The following is a 16,769-nucleotide window of genomic DNA, read 5'->3' as shown; positions in this document are numbered from 1 at the left end:
TAAGAGGGAAGGTCCTCTCCTGGGTCAGTAACTCGTTCAAAGACAGGAAACAAAGGGTAGGAATGCATGGTCAGTTCTCAGAATGGAGAGAGGTAGGCCACATATTCCCGCGGGGCATTCATCATGAGCATGTATGCCTTTGCCCCAGCTGGTGTCCTCCAACTTCAGGTACTTTGTTTCCTACTGCCTTGTGTTATTGACATTCACACAAAGCCTGTGCAAATTAGGTATCAGCTCTCAAAAGCAAGTGGAGAATTCTAATCTGGTGATAACTCATATTTACACCGGAATAACGACAATGTAAGATGTGAGGGAAGGGGAGACTCAGCCTCCTTAAGGACAAAAGAATGATAATTTCTATTCTTTTTTTTAAGATGCAATTACATATGGTTAAAGATCTTAGTCTGTAGCCCCTCCCGCCCCCCATGCTATTTGAGCCCTCGACTTCCAACCCATATCTCTGCTGGTGCCCCTCAATCCCAAACTGCAGCCCTCCTGTTATCCCAGCTCTAGGTTCCCCTCCCAGTTCTGCCAGTGCCAACTCCATTCATATTAACATCCCCACCCTATTGCTCCATTTCTGAGCTCTCTTGAGCAGAGATGATTTACCTCCCCAGAGCATATAATCTGTCTGTCTCCTGCAATGCTGGGTTCTTCAGTAAACTCTGAAGCAGCAGGAGTTCAAATTCAACCCATTCTCTCAGAAGTCGCTTTGCAAGTCCCGCAACATCACTCAGCTGTAATTAAATTGTTCCATGATGGGTTGATTTTGTTTTTTGTTTTCAGGCCCAGCTGCAGCAAGGCGGGATCCCCTTGTTTAGAGAGCTGGAGTCCGAGTCAATTAAGATGGGGCCAACATGGGTTCTCAGTTGGTCAAGACCCATCAGCTGAGCACCGGTGGCCTGCAGGAGGGGAAGAGGGAAATGGAGTCCATCAGCACGATGAGCAAATCGCTGAACGATATCTTCCAGTGTGCAGAAGAGCATTTCGCCAAGGAGCCCGACTGTGAAGAACAACGCCAAGATGACGCTCCACTGGAATGGGGAATTGCTGGTGTTCGTGTCTGGCAGAGGGGTATGTGAGAAACGTCTTGTATAAACAGGGCTCTGGGAAACCCAGCTATAATGTCAGCTCGCATAAGTTGAATATCTTTCTAGGGAGGATATCAGCTGGCCTGAGGGTTCTGAGCCTCGCAAACCTGGGAGGAGCTTGGATTCCTGGGAGGAGATGCCCAAGGGTCTGAAAACCTGCTTTGACTGTGCCATCCGAGGCTTCCAGAAGAAGCCCCCGTGTGTGCAGGAGAACGCGAAGCTGGTGATCCAGAGCAACAGGAGAAATCTGCCGTTTGTCTCTGGGAAGGGCAAATGTGAGATCAGCGTGTCCTACAGCAACAGGAAACTGGTCTACACTGTCAACGAGCCCACGGGGGAGGTTTACCTCAGGTGGCTTGGCACCCGCCCCACACCTATGAGCGTATCAAGCATAGTGAGGGCTTGAAACAAGTTGGAGTCCTTTGGGGTGATAACGCAGGAGCTGAGGGGCTGCTTTCAATATGCTCTGGAAGCATTGTAGGAGGCACCTAAGCGTGTTTGGGAGAATGAGCCGATGTTGCTCGACACCACCAGAGACAGGATGATGTTCAAGTCTGGGAAAGGGGAGATTACGATCACCGTCTTCTCCATGAACGGGGAATTCACGCACGACGTCAAAATGCCCAAAACCAACCGCCCACCAAGAAAGTGAGGAGGAAAAGAAAACAAAATCGGAATTTGCCAAAAGGCTTCGACCTTCAGAACAGGATTCAACTTGAGAGCATCTTAGCTGGATCCCAGTGTCGCCAACTTTCTCCATTTCATCGCCATATTTTGTGTTACGCTCAAAGCTCACTGAGTCAAGTGATTTCCTGAGAAACTCAGCTTTCTTTTTTTTTTTTAAATGGGGGTTGTGTGGAAAAGCCAGAAAATTGACACCTAAAATTGCAAAACCAGGCAGTAAGTGAACAGGATGAAACGTGTGTTGTTGTTTAAAATCTCACCATTTTTAAGCCAATCTCATGCTTTCGGGGTCCTGATTCGTGATTTTTGATGACTTGGGCTTGGCAAGACTGGGACTAAAGGAGAAACCAACTCTTTTCCAAGGATTCCTTCACATCCTCCAACTCCATGTGTAGAGATGGTTGAAATTTTTTAAAGAAAAACTTCTTTTTGTCAAAAAGTAGCCTATTTCTCCCCTCCAAAAATATTTTTTTCGCAGAATCCAAAAGATTTTTTCCCAAAATTTTTATTTTTTCAGAAATTTTCAAGAAATTAATTGTACATGAATTTAAACACACACACACACACAAACTTTCTCTCAGTTTTCATTTTCCATTTGTTTTTGGTTACCACAGTCTGATGCAGTGCAGAATGAAACTGTGACCTCTATATCTAAAATAGGACAGGTCTAAAATTAGATCCATTATTCGGGTTGGTCCAAAATTTTCACTGAAACCTTTTTCCAATAGGAAATTGGATTTTTGTCAAAAAGAAAATTTTGAAAAATGTCTGCTTTGCTTGAACATTTTCATTTTTTTTGTCAGAAAACTAAAAGTTTGCGTAGTTTTGAATCACACATTTTTGGCACTTTTTGGCTGGACATTTTTGGCCATTTTCAGTTCAAAAATTTTCAGCTGTTTTAAGCAAAATAAACCCCAAACAACCCATCCCACCTCCCAAATAATAAAGAACCCAGATCTGCTAGTAAAGGAGCTTTACGTGGTCTGACCACTAGGGGAGGACAGAGAGCTAAACTCGAAATGCACGCTACAACCATTTCCTTTTTCATGTTCAATCATCTTAGTTTTCAGTTGTCAAACTGGGGGGGGGGGGGGAAGGCGGAGGGCGAGGCAGGAGGTTGTGTTTTGTTTTTTGATCACCTTTGCCTGAAAACCAAAAATAAATTTTGAGATTGACACATTTTCAGTTGTTAAAGTGAGTTAAACGTTTTTCAACTAGGAAAAAGAGGTGTGTTATTCACTTATGTCAAACTAACCCAAGTTAATTAACCCATGTTACGAGCCTTCGCTACAGAAAAGTGTGTTTTTACACCCAGGTAGCAATCTCAATGTAAAATCCTAGTGAAGTCAAAGGACGATAGTTTTTACCTTGCCATAACAAGTTTAGGCCAACCAAACATCCCACCTCGTGGATGGAGTTAGTGATATGTAGAAAGATGGAGCTGGTTGGATAGACAGACAGAGCTGCGGCTGGATGTTTTACAAATTGATTACTGAGCAAATTCTTCAAGATCTGTTTTAAGATTATTTTAACAGCCCACTTTAATTAGTCAAAGACAGCTTTTAGGGTGGAACATAACATGAAACATCTGGGCCGCTGGATGCTTATTAATGACTCATGTTAAGAAAACACAATTAAGCCATGTTAGCACTTATAAAATCTTAGAGATAATTGCTTGCAGCTTTGAGTATATGCACCCATTTACCTATTATTTAAATCCTTGTAATGGCATGTTTACATACATTTACATCAATTTGGCTTTGAAATAGATTATCTGCTAAATATCGTAAAGCTGTGCTTGGTGTTTGCAGAGGGCTACGAGGAAATGAAAAGCATGTGGTTGATTTTGAAAATGTTATCTTATATAGCTGCCTATGCAACTTCACCACTGTTTATCTAGCTTTGAAACAATGGCATGTACTGATGATGGTAGAATTTTAACAATGAAGTTGTCCTACAAATATGATACCAGCGTTTTTTCCCCATCAGATTATTACTTTTTAAAATTATTCTGCACTTATAACAACTTGCTTAATAAAAACCGCTATAATTCGCTACAGATAAGAGCTTTCAAGACTTTCACTTCTTAAGAGCATGGGATGGAGAGTGGGTTGCCCTTATGGTATTCCAGATTTTGAAGATTCATGGTTAAAATTTGGCAATCAAAGAAAGAAAATAAATCAGGGGCATGCCCTTTCTTGCTTTTTGTTAATAGCGAAAAAACTACAAGGGCTTTCTGACCGGGTGTATTAGGTTTGGAGGTCCTACCGCACGTCCATGTCAGGAAAAGAGCAGTAGAAATGAGTCCTCCAGGCCACCTAGAGTGGCTGCGCGGAAGCAGCTAATCAGAGAGAGGATGCAGGAAGCAGCCAATCAGAATCCAGCAGGCTCATATAAAAGGAGCAGCATGCTAGTGAGGGCAGTTTCAGTTGCTGGCCAAAGCCAGAGGAGCAAGGGAGCCCTTGGATGTCTGCAGGGATTCAAGCAGGACTTCAGTCCTGAGCTAAGGGTGAAGGTGCTGGGACCACAGGGAAGTGCCTAGAGAACAGGAGCAGCAGCAACAAGAGTTAAAAGGGACACAGTGGGTGGTGGCTGTTTGTAGGGTCTCCAGGTTGGGACCCAGAGTACTGGCCGGGCCTGGGTCCCCCCCATACCAGCTGCTGGATGAGAAGGGGAGTTTAAATGAGCTCAGAGAAGGAGCTGAAGATCTGGAAGAGGATCAGCTTAGGTTGGACTTGCACACCCCCAAAATAGGGCTGAACTGAAGCAGTGGCTCAGTGGGAGAGCTGGGGTCAGCCAAGGCTTGCCAGTGAGGAAGCCCCAGGGATGCTGCTCCACCACAGAGCTGGGATCATTCAAGAGCTCAGCCGGGCACTGAGGATGAAGCTCAGAGGCTGGGCTAGAGATGCTGATGGAGGATACGGTGGTAGGAGGTGCTCAGAAGAAGCAAGGGGCCCTCACCGCAGGCTTCCTGTCTCCTCTGCTCCGCTCCTTTTAATAGGTCCCCACCCAGGGTCCCCTCAGCTTCTGAGAAGGGATTTGCACGGGCAGGTGTGTGTTAAACACCCCAGTTATCAACTGATCTCGGCACCACAGCAACCAGGCCTCTGAGCAGCCCGGCACGATGATGACCTGGCCAAGGAGGAACCGGGTCTGTGAGACCCCAGGGAAGTGAGGCGCAGGGCCGGGCAGCTCATTATCATTACTGTTTTATACAAAATTAGGAGCTGAAAATTCTCACCCGGGCCCAGAAGGAGACAGCATGAGTTTCTCCTATTTGGGGGCCTTATTTGGGTCTGGTTGGGGGCTTGGCCAAAGTGGGGGGCAGATGGGCCTGGCTGGGGTGGGGAGGGAAGTTTGGCTGGAGTGGGGATGGGGTATGGGGTCTGGCTGGGTTGGCCAGAATTAGGGGGAGGAGACTGGCTGAGGGGCTTGGCTGTAGGGTGGAGAGGGGCCTGAATTGGGGGGCAGGTGGAGTGGGGGGATGGGAACTTGGCAGCGGGGGGGGAGGCAGCGAGGGACCTGGATTGGAGGTGGTGGGCTTGCCCAGAGTGGGGTGGACCAGGTGATCAGCTTGCGGGAGCTTGGTTATAGGTGGGCGCCTAAGAGGGAGAGATCTATGGGGCGGGGAGTGGGAGAAGTTGTGTTAGGGTTACTGTTGTGAGGCAGATTCACAATTAGCCTCTTGACACCCAGATGTGGCTAGAATCGGGGGTGGTCATTTGGGGTCCTTGTAGCCAGAGTCAGAGTCTGCTGTGGGGGAGGGGGATCGTCAGGGCAGCTGCTTTGCAAAAGGCCATGTGCCCTGGCTGGGTTGGGAGAAACCGAGTCACAGGGGGAGAAAGCAGGCTGGGCTTTCCCCCTGGCTCTGAAGCATTTTGCAGCAGGTTAGTGCAAGTATTAACTCTCTGCTAAGGAATCCCCGGCGGTGTTTGTTACAGAAAGGGGTAATTGGGAGGGAAAATTCATTTCTCTTATTTTCATTTTATGCTTTGAATGTTGTGCAATAGCAAACTCCGTTAGCAAAATCATCTGAACCAGTTTGAGTCACCAACTCATCTCTTAGTTCAGTGTGATGGGGAAAGAGTCGTCAATATTTCGCTGGTCTCAGCTTTGTATTTTTCTAGTAACAAGGCTTTTTGAATCTATCTACTTAAACTGCACAGTGGGTTAATTAATTAGCTGACCAGCGAACTGATTTCCGCAGAGGATGCGGAAGAATCTGTCTGGATTCCAGCTGGAAGTTTCGACAAGCAAGAAGAGGGAAGATGTTGTTGCCTTGCTTTTGATGCAGCCAAGCATATAGATTTTGGTGAGCAAAGATGGAGATTCAGGTAAACTCCACCTCAGGTTTGGGAACCCTGAGTTTCTTGTTGCTGCGTTTCCGTGGGGACTGACCTGTCTAGAGTCAATTTGTTTTCTTTATTTAAGTTCATGTAGAATGGTGACGATAATGTAGGTGGATTATACAGTGGCCTCGTTATGTTGTAGAAATTAAGTTATTATGTTTCTTTATCATTACAAGACTTCATAAAGTTGGTACTTAAGAATTAAGTTCCTTTTGTTCTTTCTCTGGATTTGAATGCGTAGAGGTCGACCCCTACGTGATCCTTGCTGAAACGCCTCAGTGACTGAATTCTAGGTCCCCAGGTGCTTTTCCAAGGGAGGCATTTTTAGGGACTAGGAGAAGGGCAGCGTAAACTACAGCCCGATAGTAACCTGTGGCCCGCAGACTTTGTCTAAGGCAGTGGTCCCCAACATGGTGCCCAATGGGCCATTTGTGTGTGCCTGCAGGACACCCCACCGCCGAAATGCCGTTGCCATTTCTAGGCGACGTTTCGGCAGCTGGTTCTCTGGCGGCGGTGCTTGGCAGTGCAGCGGCGGGGTGTCCGGCGCCCTCCAGAGTCTTCTGGGAATAGCATATTGCAGAAAGGTTGGGGACCACTGGTCTAAGGTTTCCACAGGGGTCTGCACTTCCATTTGGATTTTTTAGGGGTCTGCAAATAAAAAAAAGTTGAAAACTCACTGATCTAGCCCACCCAAAGGTCACAAAATCGAGTGAGCGACTTGTGCTGATAGCAGCAGAAGGTGCCAGAGACCTTCATCCGGCACCGCCAGTGGGGCGTGCCGTGGGCCTCATTCTGGTAGAAATCCAGGCTTTTCCAGTTCTCCAATTTTCACCAGAATCAACAGGGTCCCACCCTTCCATACTCAGAATGTTCTCTGGGATTTGGGAATGGATCGGAGGCAGTTTTCAAAAGTTCCCCTGTTCTAACCACTATAATCCCTGGATCCTTTTCCAAAATACTTCCCCCTAGCTAGTTATTCCCCGTTTTGTATTTGTGCTGGATTCTGTTTATTCCCTTTCTAAGTATTGAGCCTCTAGTGGTCTCATTCCCATGGCTCTCTCAGCTACCGTAACAGCTAGAAAATTACTTTGTACTTTGAATTATAAGAGTTGGCAATACTGAATAGAGGACCCTGTGTTTGGTGGGAGTTTTCTAAAGCTAAGTGGTTTTTAATGATGTTGCCTAGTCTTCTAATAGATCATCATTTGACAAATGAAGACTGGGATTGTAACAAGAGCTATGGTCACCATAGTCCTGGCTATCCAGGTCCACCATCCCGGGACTTTGACCACGTACTGAACAAGCCCCATGTTGTCAGGATACACGTTGATTTCATTCTCCCCTTTTCCAGGGGGAAAGACCATCCTCATTCCCACTGTGCTGATCACCAGCCGGGCGTCGTTCTGCAAGCACACTGGCTCCTTGGAGAATTTCTCCAGGGTGAGTTTGAAGCATTGTCTCAGCACCTCAGTCATCTTCCCTCCAGCCTCCGGTTGGTTGTCCACCTTTAGCAGGTTCTCGATACTCAGCAGTTCTGGGTGGGAGCACAGCCGGGCAAGACACACGTCCATGGTTGGCTCTTTCATGTAGTACCAGGGTTCCCTGTTGCGGTAATATATGCAGAGCTCATGTTTCCCGTCTCTGGATTCAAATTCCAAATTGGTCCTCTGCACTGGATCAACATCTGGGCGATGTCCTGTATGCTTCGGGGTTCTCTTGTGAATTCCTGCGGGGCGGGGTCCATGCAGGCTCTCAGCTGCTCAGTCATTTTCCCCTGGGCTTCCAGTCTGCCCTGCGCTCTTAGGAGGTCAGTGACACGTAACGGTTCTGGCTCTCCAGCTTCATAATTCACTGTCCCACGGAGAAAGAAAAATACTGCGAGTCCTATCGCTGCAGGCAGTAGTAACAGCACGAATTCCTGATGTGTTTGCACAGTCCGAGTATTCATGGGGTCTCTCTCCTGTGTCGATTCTCTGATGAGTACGTTTTCTTCTGTCAATGAAACTTTTCCCGCACTCGAGGCAGTTATAGGGTTTCTCGCTTATGTGAATTCTCTGACGCTTAGTAAGGTGTGAGCGCTTAATGAAAGTTTTCCCACAGTCAAGGCATTAATACGGTCTCTCTCGTGTGTGTACTCTCTGGTGTACGCTAAGTTTTGACTTCTGAATGAAGCTTTTCCCACACTCCAAGCATGTATGGGGTTTCTCTCCTGTGTGGGTTTTCTGATGTGTATTAAGGGTTGATTTCACACTGAAACTTTTCCCACACTCAAGGCATTTATAGGGTCTTTCTCCTGTGTGAATTCTTCCATGTTTAGTAAGGGATGAACTTTTGCTGAAACTTTTCCCACACTCAAGGCATGTATAGGGCTTCTCTCCCGTGTGCAGTCTCTGGTGTATAATAAGGCATGGCTTCCAACTGAAGCTTTTCCCACAGTCTACGCATTTATAGGGCTTCTCTCCTGTGTGGGTTCTGTGATGTGACATAAGATGTGATCTCTGACTAAAACTTTTCCCACACTCAAGGCATTTATGGGGTTTCTCTCCTGTATGCAGTCTCTGGTGCACAATAAGACATAGCTTCCTACTGAAACTTTTCCCACAGTCGAAGCATTTATAGGGCTTCTCTCCTGTGTGGGTTCTGTGATGTGCCATAAGCTGTGACCTCTGACTAAATCTTTTCCCACACTCAAGGCATTCATAGGGCCTTTCTCCTGTGTGGGTTCTCTGATGTGCAATAAGATTTGAGCTCTGACTAAAACTTTTGCCACATTCAAGGCATTTATAGGGTTTCTCTCCTGTGTGCAGTCTCTGGTGTGTGATAAAGTTTGACTTCTCACGGAAGCTTTTCCCACAGTCCAAGCATTCATAGGGCTTCTCTCCTGTGTGGGTTCTCCAATGTGTAAGAAGGTTTGCACTGAAACGGAATCTTTTCCCACAGTCGAGGCATTTGTAGGGTTTCTCTTCATTGTGACTTGTCTGCTGCGCTGTGGTTTCCTTGGGATCCTTGCATCCTCCGCCACATTCAGTGGATTCATCCAGTTTCTTCCCAGGATAGTTTCCCAGCTGCATCTCTGATCTGTGTCGATCTCCCCAGACATTTCCCTGCTCCAAGCACTGGGAAAAATTCCCTTCAGCTCTTCTCAAAAACCTCTCCTGCGGTTCCGCTTTCCCAGGACCTTCCTGCTGCTGAGTCTCCTCCTTGTTCTCACTCACTGTCCTCTCACCTGCTGGGAGAGAGAGAATCCAGACAGGAGTCACTGAATGTGCCAGGGAAAAAGGACAGAAAGGGGAATAGCAAAGAGGGAAAACAGGACACAGTGACTGTTGGGGAGATGGAAACATTGGATTCTGCCTTCACATCCCACCCAAACACCCCCAGGGAAGTAAAATCAGGGAGGAAATTCCCAACAGCTAACAGGATGGGTAGGAAGCTGTGACTGATATAACACCTGCTGCCTGCAGCCCTGACCTGGGTGAGATGGTGCAGAACGGGGGCCTCTCGCTCACAGCACATTTCAGGAGTCCCAGCTTTTTCCTTCACTCGCCAGAGGGTTCTGTCTCAGTTTCTGTGACTCCTCACCTGTGCAGGTGCCTCTCAAGCTCTCCCTTTCCTCGGCGGCCTGGAGATCCGGGACCCACGGCTTTTCCCCTCGTTCCAGCCGGGCGATGAGGTCAGGTGTGGGAATGGGGAATCCTGCGCAGGGGGTGAAATCAGAAAAGCTCAGGGCACATGGCGTCTTGGTAGAGTATTTGTCACAAGGAACATTCCCTGAGTTTAACCTGACCCTACATTGGACTGTGGTAACTCAGACCCCTTGGGAGCAGCAGAGATCTGGGGGTCAGGGGGTCTGTTTACCCCCTCACGAGGAGGTCTCAGGGTAGATGCGCTCCGGGGGACTTGTTAACACACACACAGCTCGGGTGTTGAACTCCTGCCTATTTTCAAGCCTGCAGAATCTAGAGCCCTCCTCACAAATGGAGCAAGGTGAATGGGTGTGAAGGAGAAATAATACAGGCTGGACAATACCCTGCTTCTGGCCCCTGGACAGCTGGAGAGATGGGGAGGAACTAGCCTGTCCATTACGTTTCTGACTCCTCTGTTCCCTCGAATGGGGTATGGAGATGCAAGTTTCTCTCACACTGAAGCTGTGGACTATGTGACCCTCCTCCTCCAATCTAACAGACCAGGGAAGAACCTGACCAGATTCAGACATGGAGATCCCATGGCTTCCATTAGCTGAGGCACAGGAATTCCTTACCCAGCGAGGTCACCATCACATAGTTCTCCTGCATGACGTCCCTGTAGAGGGCTTTCTGAGCGGGGTCCAGCAGAGCCCCCTGCCCCTCGGTGAAATACACAGCCACCTCCTCGAAGGTCACCGGCATCTGAAACAACAAGTCTCCCCCATTCAGCGCCTGCTGCCCCAGCCATAATCCCACTAGTCAGGGGGAGGAGGCCCAGAGGAGCAGAATCCCACCCCCACCCTGCTCAGAGCAGCCAGGAGGCTTCAGGGGGTGGGAGAAGGTGAGAGCTCCTTGTCCCCCCCCCAGCACACGGAGCTGAGCAGGGTCTTCTCATTTAACACACACCTGCCAGCCACAGGCTGAGACAGGAAGCAGAGCTCTGAGCAGGAGATAGGGACAGGAATCCCGACAGCTTCCCTTCGTATTTCACAGCAGCCTCTGGCCAGTGGGGTCAGGCTCCAGCACTGGGAGTCTGGTCAGTTTTCCCAGCCCTGCCCAGGGGGGTGTTTCCTGGTTCAGAAATGGGGGAATGTTCCCCCCTCCCCCCACCTGCTACTGGGTCTGTTCAGAAAATCAGGCTCTAAATAAATGTGTCCCAGCAGGTTTGTCGCACCCTGTTCCCTTCCTACCTCCCCCTGTGTGTTTCCTGCCCCTCCCCCTGTACAGCAAAGGCCCCCTGCAGCTCCCTGAAAATCCCCTACCTGAGCTGGCTCCATCACAGCCATTTCCCTTCTCTGTCCCCTGGAAAACAGGACGATCTGGAGTGAAACGTGAACGTGATTCCTCAGCCTGTCAGGGCGAGAGGGGCGACGGGGGAGGTTTCAGAAGGGGCTTGAGTCCATTTCACACCCTGATTCCCCCCAGGCTCCCTCCCTGCAGACAGATGCTCTGGGCTCTGCCACGCTGGGAAAACCCTCAGTCACTTTATTACAACACAGACCCGGCCCCTCCCACCAGCACTGAACCCCCTGAGACACTTTTAAACCCCCCCCCGGGACAGAGTCTCGAAGAGAAATGCTGGGAAAGAGCGGAATCAGAGGAGCCACTTTGTGGGATTTCCCGTGACATTGGCCCGAAGGGCAGCGGGTCCCCCCAGCAGCGCGGGGACTGGGCAGAGGCAGAGCCTGGTTTTTCCTCTGTCAGCTCCTCCCCTTGTTCCCAGGAGAGTCAGGCTGCCCAGGGGGATGCAGGGAATGGATCCGGGTGGGTCTGGGAGCTGGGAACCTCCCTCCCCACTTCTGGCTCCTGCTTCCCCTTTCAGTCTCACCGTTCCCCTTCCTGTCTCCTTCCCTCTCCCCTCTGCCTGCGAGAACTGGGGAGAACTGGGGCCTGTCCCGTTCCCAGGGGCGCTCGCTCTCAGTGTGAGCCTGGCTGTGTCACCGAGGGCAGCAGCTCTGGGACCCGCAGGCATGGGGGAGCCGCCTCCTCCCCCACACCGGTACAAACTCACCAGCAGGCCCCTGAAAGGGGCCTTTAGTGCAGAGTCACTTTCCTGCCTGGCCCCAGCCCTGTCCCCCGGGTCTCTCCCCATCCCCAATGCCAGGCGCCCCGGAGTGAGTGAATTTAACAGGTAATGATCAAGTGATCTCTCTCCTGCCATCCATCTCCACTCTCTGACACTGGATTTTTCAGTTCAATATTTGACAAAATAAAATAAAACCTACTCTGATCTCACTCATTATAAAACAAGACAACAAAACAACACCCAGGCATTTGATCGCTACCGGAACGGCCTGTCCCAGTAGGAGAAGAGAAGGGGGCAGCGCACAGGAGCAGGGAGGGAGGGGGGAGAGAAGTGGGGGCTCCCTGTCCCAGGAGTTAACATTAACTCTTCAAGCGCAAGGGAAAAGGCCGCTCAATTCTTCTTCCCCTTAGACAGGCCTCCTCTCACCATCCCCACCCCTTAGGGCAGTTCCTCCCTCCAATTGCCCCAGCTGAGGCAGGCCCCAGGCCCCAAATTCAGTTCCCCACTGAAGCAAGCCACAGGGCTCACTCCCAACCCCCTCCCCTCTGCCTGGTAACTGAACCAGAATCGAACACACCGACTGCCACTGAACCCAAACCAAACCCCAATTCCACTCCTTGCGGCTTGCAGTGACTCTGGTTGGACACCGAATGCAGCGCAGAAATCAGACCAGCCCCCGTTCAGTCCTGTCAGTCCAGGAGTCAGACCCCCCAGATAAGGAGATTGTTTTAAAACACAAATATGAAATTGGGAGCGGGGGGAGGGGGGAGGATTCTGGGTGGACATTTGCCTGGAAAATTCTCAGTCCTTCGGGGTCAATCTCCAGCCCACCCCCTATCTCTGGGTGACCCACCTTTTCTAAAGGCAAAAGTGGGACACATGCCGGAGCCCTGCCCCTCCTTTCCCTGAGGCCACGCCCCTGCCCCCCTCTTTCCCCTGATGCCCTGCCCCCGGCCAGGCCAGAAGTCAGGCCGTGATAACACCTGCCAGGGAGCCCAGGTCACTGCAGGGAGCCCCGGACCCTCCACCTTCCCTTGGCAGGGGGCTGGAGTGCCGATGAGAGTGACTGGGTGTCTGATTTTGGACCGCAACACCGGGTCGAAAAGGGATCTTGGAGGCTCCCCAGTGGCAGGCTCCCAGTGGGGGAGTGAGCAGCAATGCCAGCTGCTCCATCCCTGCATCCAGGTCAGTTTTGGGGGTGCAGGAAGGGGATGCAGAGCTTAGGGGCACAGGAGGGGGGTCGGAGTTGGGGTGAAGGGGGCACAACATAGGGGTTAGCATGCAGGAGGGGGCAGGGTTAGAGACAAAGGGGGCTCAGTGCAGGGGTTAGGGGTGAAGGGAGGCAATTGGGGTGAGGGTGCTCCATGCCTACAGGGGCCAGGGGCAGCAAAATGCAAGTTGACCCAGGTTGCCATTTTCCCTGAGGCCGGCCCTGACACAGGACTGCCTATCTCAGGGCCCTGTGGTCTTTGGGGACTCCTGCCCCACCTCCCCCGTAGGACCCCAAGAAAGTGTATGGAAAGAGAGTCTCTGTGTAGGCAAGTGTGTGCATCTCCCACATTCAAACTGTTGCACTCCTGGCCTTCTCCTGGTGCCTGTTTGGGCCTTGCAGTGAAAATGGGGAAGGGGGGGGGGAGCAAATGAAGGCGGAAGGGAGGATAGAGTGAGCCGGGGCGGGGCCTCAACGAAAGGTGCAGGACAAGGGTGTTCAGTTTACTGGAATTAGAAAGTTGGCAACCCCAGTGCCAATAGCAGCCCCGGCCCATCTGCCCCCCACTGCCCAGCAGGTGGAGGATCTGGGACTCCCCACTACAGCCTGAGAGACTCTTATCATGGCCTGAATCTAGCTTCTGGCTGGCCAGCGGGCAGGGCTTCGAGGGGGACTCGTGGTGAAGGGGGGCTAAGGCCCACCTCAATCCCACCCACGGGGAACAGGCTGGCACTGCCCCGGAGCAGGGAATCCGGGACAAATGGTGTCCGGGAGTCCTTCAGCCCAGGACCGGGACTTGAACTCTGCACTTCAGGACTGTCCTGCCCAGTTCGGGAGGGACGGTCACCCTGCCCATCCCCCACTGCTGGTTTGACCATTTGTAGGGGAACAAATCCCCGCTGGGCAGGGCAGCCCCCTCACCCTCCCTTACCCCACGGGACAGAGGAGCTGCCTTGTATCTCTCCCCACCCCTCTGCCACCAGCCCTCTCCCTGCCCCCCGGCTCTCCCTTCCCCAGCCAGTTTCCTCTTGCTCTCGGTCTCCCCCCAGCCTCCCCTCCCTACATCCCCCCTGTCCCTCCCAGAGCCCCCTATGTCTTCCCTCCATTCCAGCCTCTTTCCCCTCAGCCCCATAATTCCCCCCCGCCCCCTGATCACCCTGAATCGTCCCAACCTCCCTGCAGTGGAACAACAGCCCAGCCCCCGTCTCATCCTGCCCCCTGCATCCCCCTCCTGCCCCCTCTTAGAGCCACCTCCCCCCGCCCCCTGCATCCCCCTCCTGCCCCCTCTTAGAGCCACCCCCCCGCCCCCATCCCATCCCCCTCCTGCCCCCTCTTAGAGCCACCCCCCGCCCCCATCCCATCCCCCTCCTGCCCCCTCTTAGAGCCACCCCCCCGCCCCCATCCCATCCCCCTCCTGCCCCCTCTTAGAGCCACCTCCCCCCGCCCCCTGCATCCCCCTCCTGCCCCCTCTTAGAGCCACCCCCCGCCCCCATCCCATCCCCCTCCTGCCCCCTCTTAGAGCCACCTCCCCCCGCCCCCTGCATCCCCCTCCTGCCCCCTCTTAGAGCCACCCCCCTGCCCCCATCCCATCCCCCTCCTGCCCCCTCTTAGAGCCACCTCCCCCCGCCCCCTGCATCCCCCTCCTGCCCCCTCTTAGAGCCACCCCCCTGCCCCCATCCCATCCCCCTCCTGCCCCCTCTTAGAGCCACCCCCCGCCCCCATCCCATCCCCCTCCTGCCCCCTCTTAGAGCCACCTCCCCCCGCCCCCTGCATCCCCCTCCTGCCCCCTCTTAGAGCCACCCCCCTGCCCCCATCCCATCCCCCTCCTGCCCCCTCTTAGAGCCACCCCCCCGCCCCCATCCCATCCCCCTCCTGCCCCCTCTTAGAGCCACCCCCCTGCCCCCATCCCATCCCCCTCCTGCCCCCTCTTAGAGCCACCCCCCCGCCCCCATCCCATCCCATCCCCCTCCTGCCCCCTCTTAGAGCCACCCCCCTGCCCCCATCCCATCCCCCTCCTGCCCCCTCTTAGAGCCACCCCCTGCCCCCATCCCATCCCATCCCCCTCCAGCCCCCGGCCTCACACATCCCTGTTCCCCCCTCAATACCCCCTGATCTCACCTCCCTGCCATCTTCTGCCCCCTCGCGGCTCCCCCCTCCTCTGCCCCACCCCTCAGGTGTCCCAGCCCCACCCCCAGCAGGGCCCGGCCGGGCTCCCCCCGCCCCGCACACACCGGGGGCTGCGGCAGCTTTCCCGGCCCGGGGCAGGGAATCGCAGCCGGCTCCGCGGGGAGCAGCCCGGGGCCAAACCCGCCCCCTGCAGCCCGGGGGTGCCGGGGGGGGCGGGTCTCTCTTACCTTCCCTCCGAGCGGGGCCCCCCGGGGCAGGGGCCGGGCCGGGAAGGGGCCCTGGCCGGGCTGGGGGCTCTGCCCTGGGAGAGGCTCCCGGGGAGCAGCGGGCAGGGCCCGGCTGGAGGTTCCCCTCTCCCGGCTGCAGCCCGGGCTCCGGGCTCCCAGCACCAGCCGCCGGGGCGCGGGGATCTCGCCGGGAGCCAGAGTCCCCGCAGCGGCTGCGAGTCACTTCCTGGGCCGGGCTGAGCCCCGCGATCGCTCCCCCCAGAGCCGCCCCCCAGCCGCTCCTGGGTCCTAGCGATCAACCCACCGATCTGCAGGCCCCCGCCCCAGATCCTGCCCCCTGGGGACCCCACCTCCACTGGGCGCGGGCAGCTTCTCCCAGCCCTATGCAGGCGTCCTGCCTAGAAGCCACAGGATCACTGGGGGGACAGAAAGGAGACGAGCAGATCCCGGGGCGGGGGGAGAAGGGGGGTTTCTAGGGAGACTCCAGGTTGTTCCAGAGGATCCAGGGGTGACGGGAGCCGGGGACACTCTGTGTGTGATCCGCTCTGGTAACAGACTGGCACAGGGAGCAGGTGGTCAGAGCTGGTCTCGTCTCTCCACACCAGGCTCACTGGCGACCTGCCCTGGGCTCCCAGCTCTGCTCCCCTCGCTCGGATCATGGAGCTGTCAGAGCTTTGCCCCTGGGTTCCTCTGGTTACCTGTAGGTCTGGATGAACCCACCCCTGGGCTCTATTTAAACCCCTCTCGTGTCTGCCCCCTCTCAGGGATCCCCTCTGCCCATGTCCTGGCTGGCTCCCCGTGTGGGCACTGACTGCAGCTCCCCATCGGGCACCTGGATGTCGGCAGCGAAGCTCCTGTTGCTCTGGGTCAGGGACTGGTGCTCTGCCCACTCAGGCTTGTCACCTGTTTCCCCCTCATCATTTTCCGATTGTCACCAAAACCTCTCCAACGCATCATCTAGGATCTATAACCTATCCTGAAAGATGACCCATCACTCTCACAAATCTTGGGAGACAGGCCAGTCCTTGCCTACAGACAGCCCCCCCAACCTGAAGCAAATACTCACCAGCAACCACACACCACACAACAGAACCAGTAACCCAGGAACCTATCCTTGCAACAAAGCCTGTTGCCAACTGTGTCCACATATCTATTCAGGGGACACCATCACAGGGCCTAATCACATCAGCCACACTATCAGAGGCTCGTTCACCTGCACATCTACCAATGTGATATATGCCATCATGTGCCAGCAATGCCCCTCTGTCATGTACATTGGTCAAACTGGACAGTCTCTACATAAAAGAATAAATGGACACAAATCAGATGTCAAGAATTATAACATTCATAAACCAGTCGGAGAACACTT

At 53.3% G+C, this 16,769-nt stretch overlaps 1 protein-coding gene across 1 annotated transcript; it reads right to left on the bottom strand.

Annotated features, from left to right (window-relative positions):
* Positions 1-2,262: 2,262 nt before the first annotated feature.
* On the bottom strand, positions 2,263-15,630 carry LOC125629621 (uncharacterized). The gene is made up of 5 exons (XM_048835008.2): positions 15,401-15,630; positions 11,073-11,160; positions 10,386-10,512; positions 9,707-9,820; positions 2,263-9,353 (listed from the first exon to the last, which is right to left on the bottom strand). The coding sequence occupies exons 2-5, from the start codon at positions 11,094-11,096 to the stop codon at positions 8,233-8,235; spliced, it is 1,386 nt and encodes a 461-aa protein (XP_048690965.1). The 5' UTR covers positions 11,097-11,160; positions 15,401-15,630; the 3' UTR covers positions 2,263-8,232.
* Between the last annotated feature and the right edge of the window lie 1,139 nt (positions 15,631-16,769).

This window comes from Caretta caretta, chromosome 14 (genome assembly GCF_965140235.1).
Source record: "Caretta caretta isolate rCarCar2 chromosome 14, rCarCar1.hap1, whole genome shotgun sequence".
Taxonomy (NCBI): domain Eukaryota; kingdom Metazoa; phylum Chordata; order Testudines; family Cheloniidae; genus Caretta; species Caretta caretta.
This window is presented reverse-complemented; position numbering and strand designations above follow the sequence as displayed.

What these genes read in the sequence shown, in the direction of transcription:
- LOC125629621 (XM_048835008.2), bottom strand. Translation starts at nt 11,096, where the DNA reads ATGGCTGTGATGGAGCCAGCTCAG. An exon ending in CTGTGATGGAGCCAGCTCAG is followed by an intron (nt 10,513 to 11,072) that starts GTAGGGGATTTT and finishes TTGTTGTTTCAG; the next exon opens with ATGCCGGTGACCTTCGAGGA. An exon ending in CTTGAGAGGCACCTGCACAG is followed by an intron (nt 9,354 to 9,706) that starts GTGAGGAGTCAC and finishes TCTCTCTCCCAG; the next exon opens with CAGGTGAGAGGACAGTGAGT.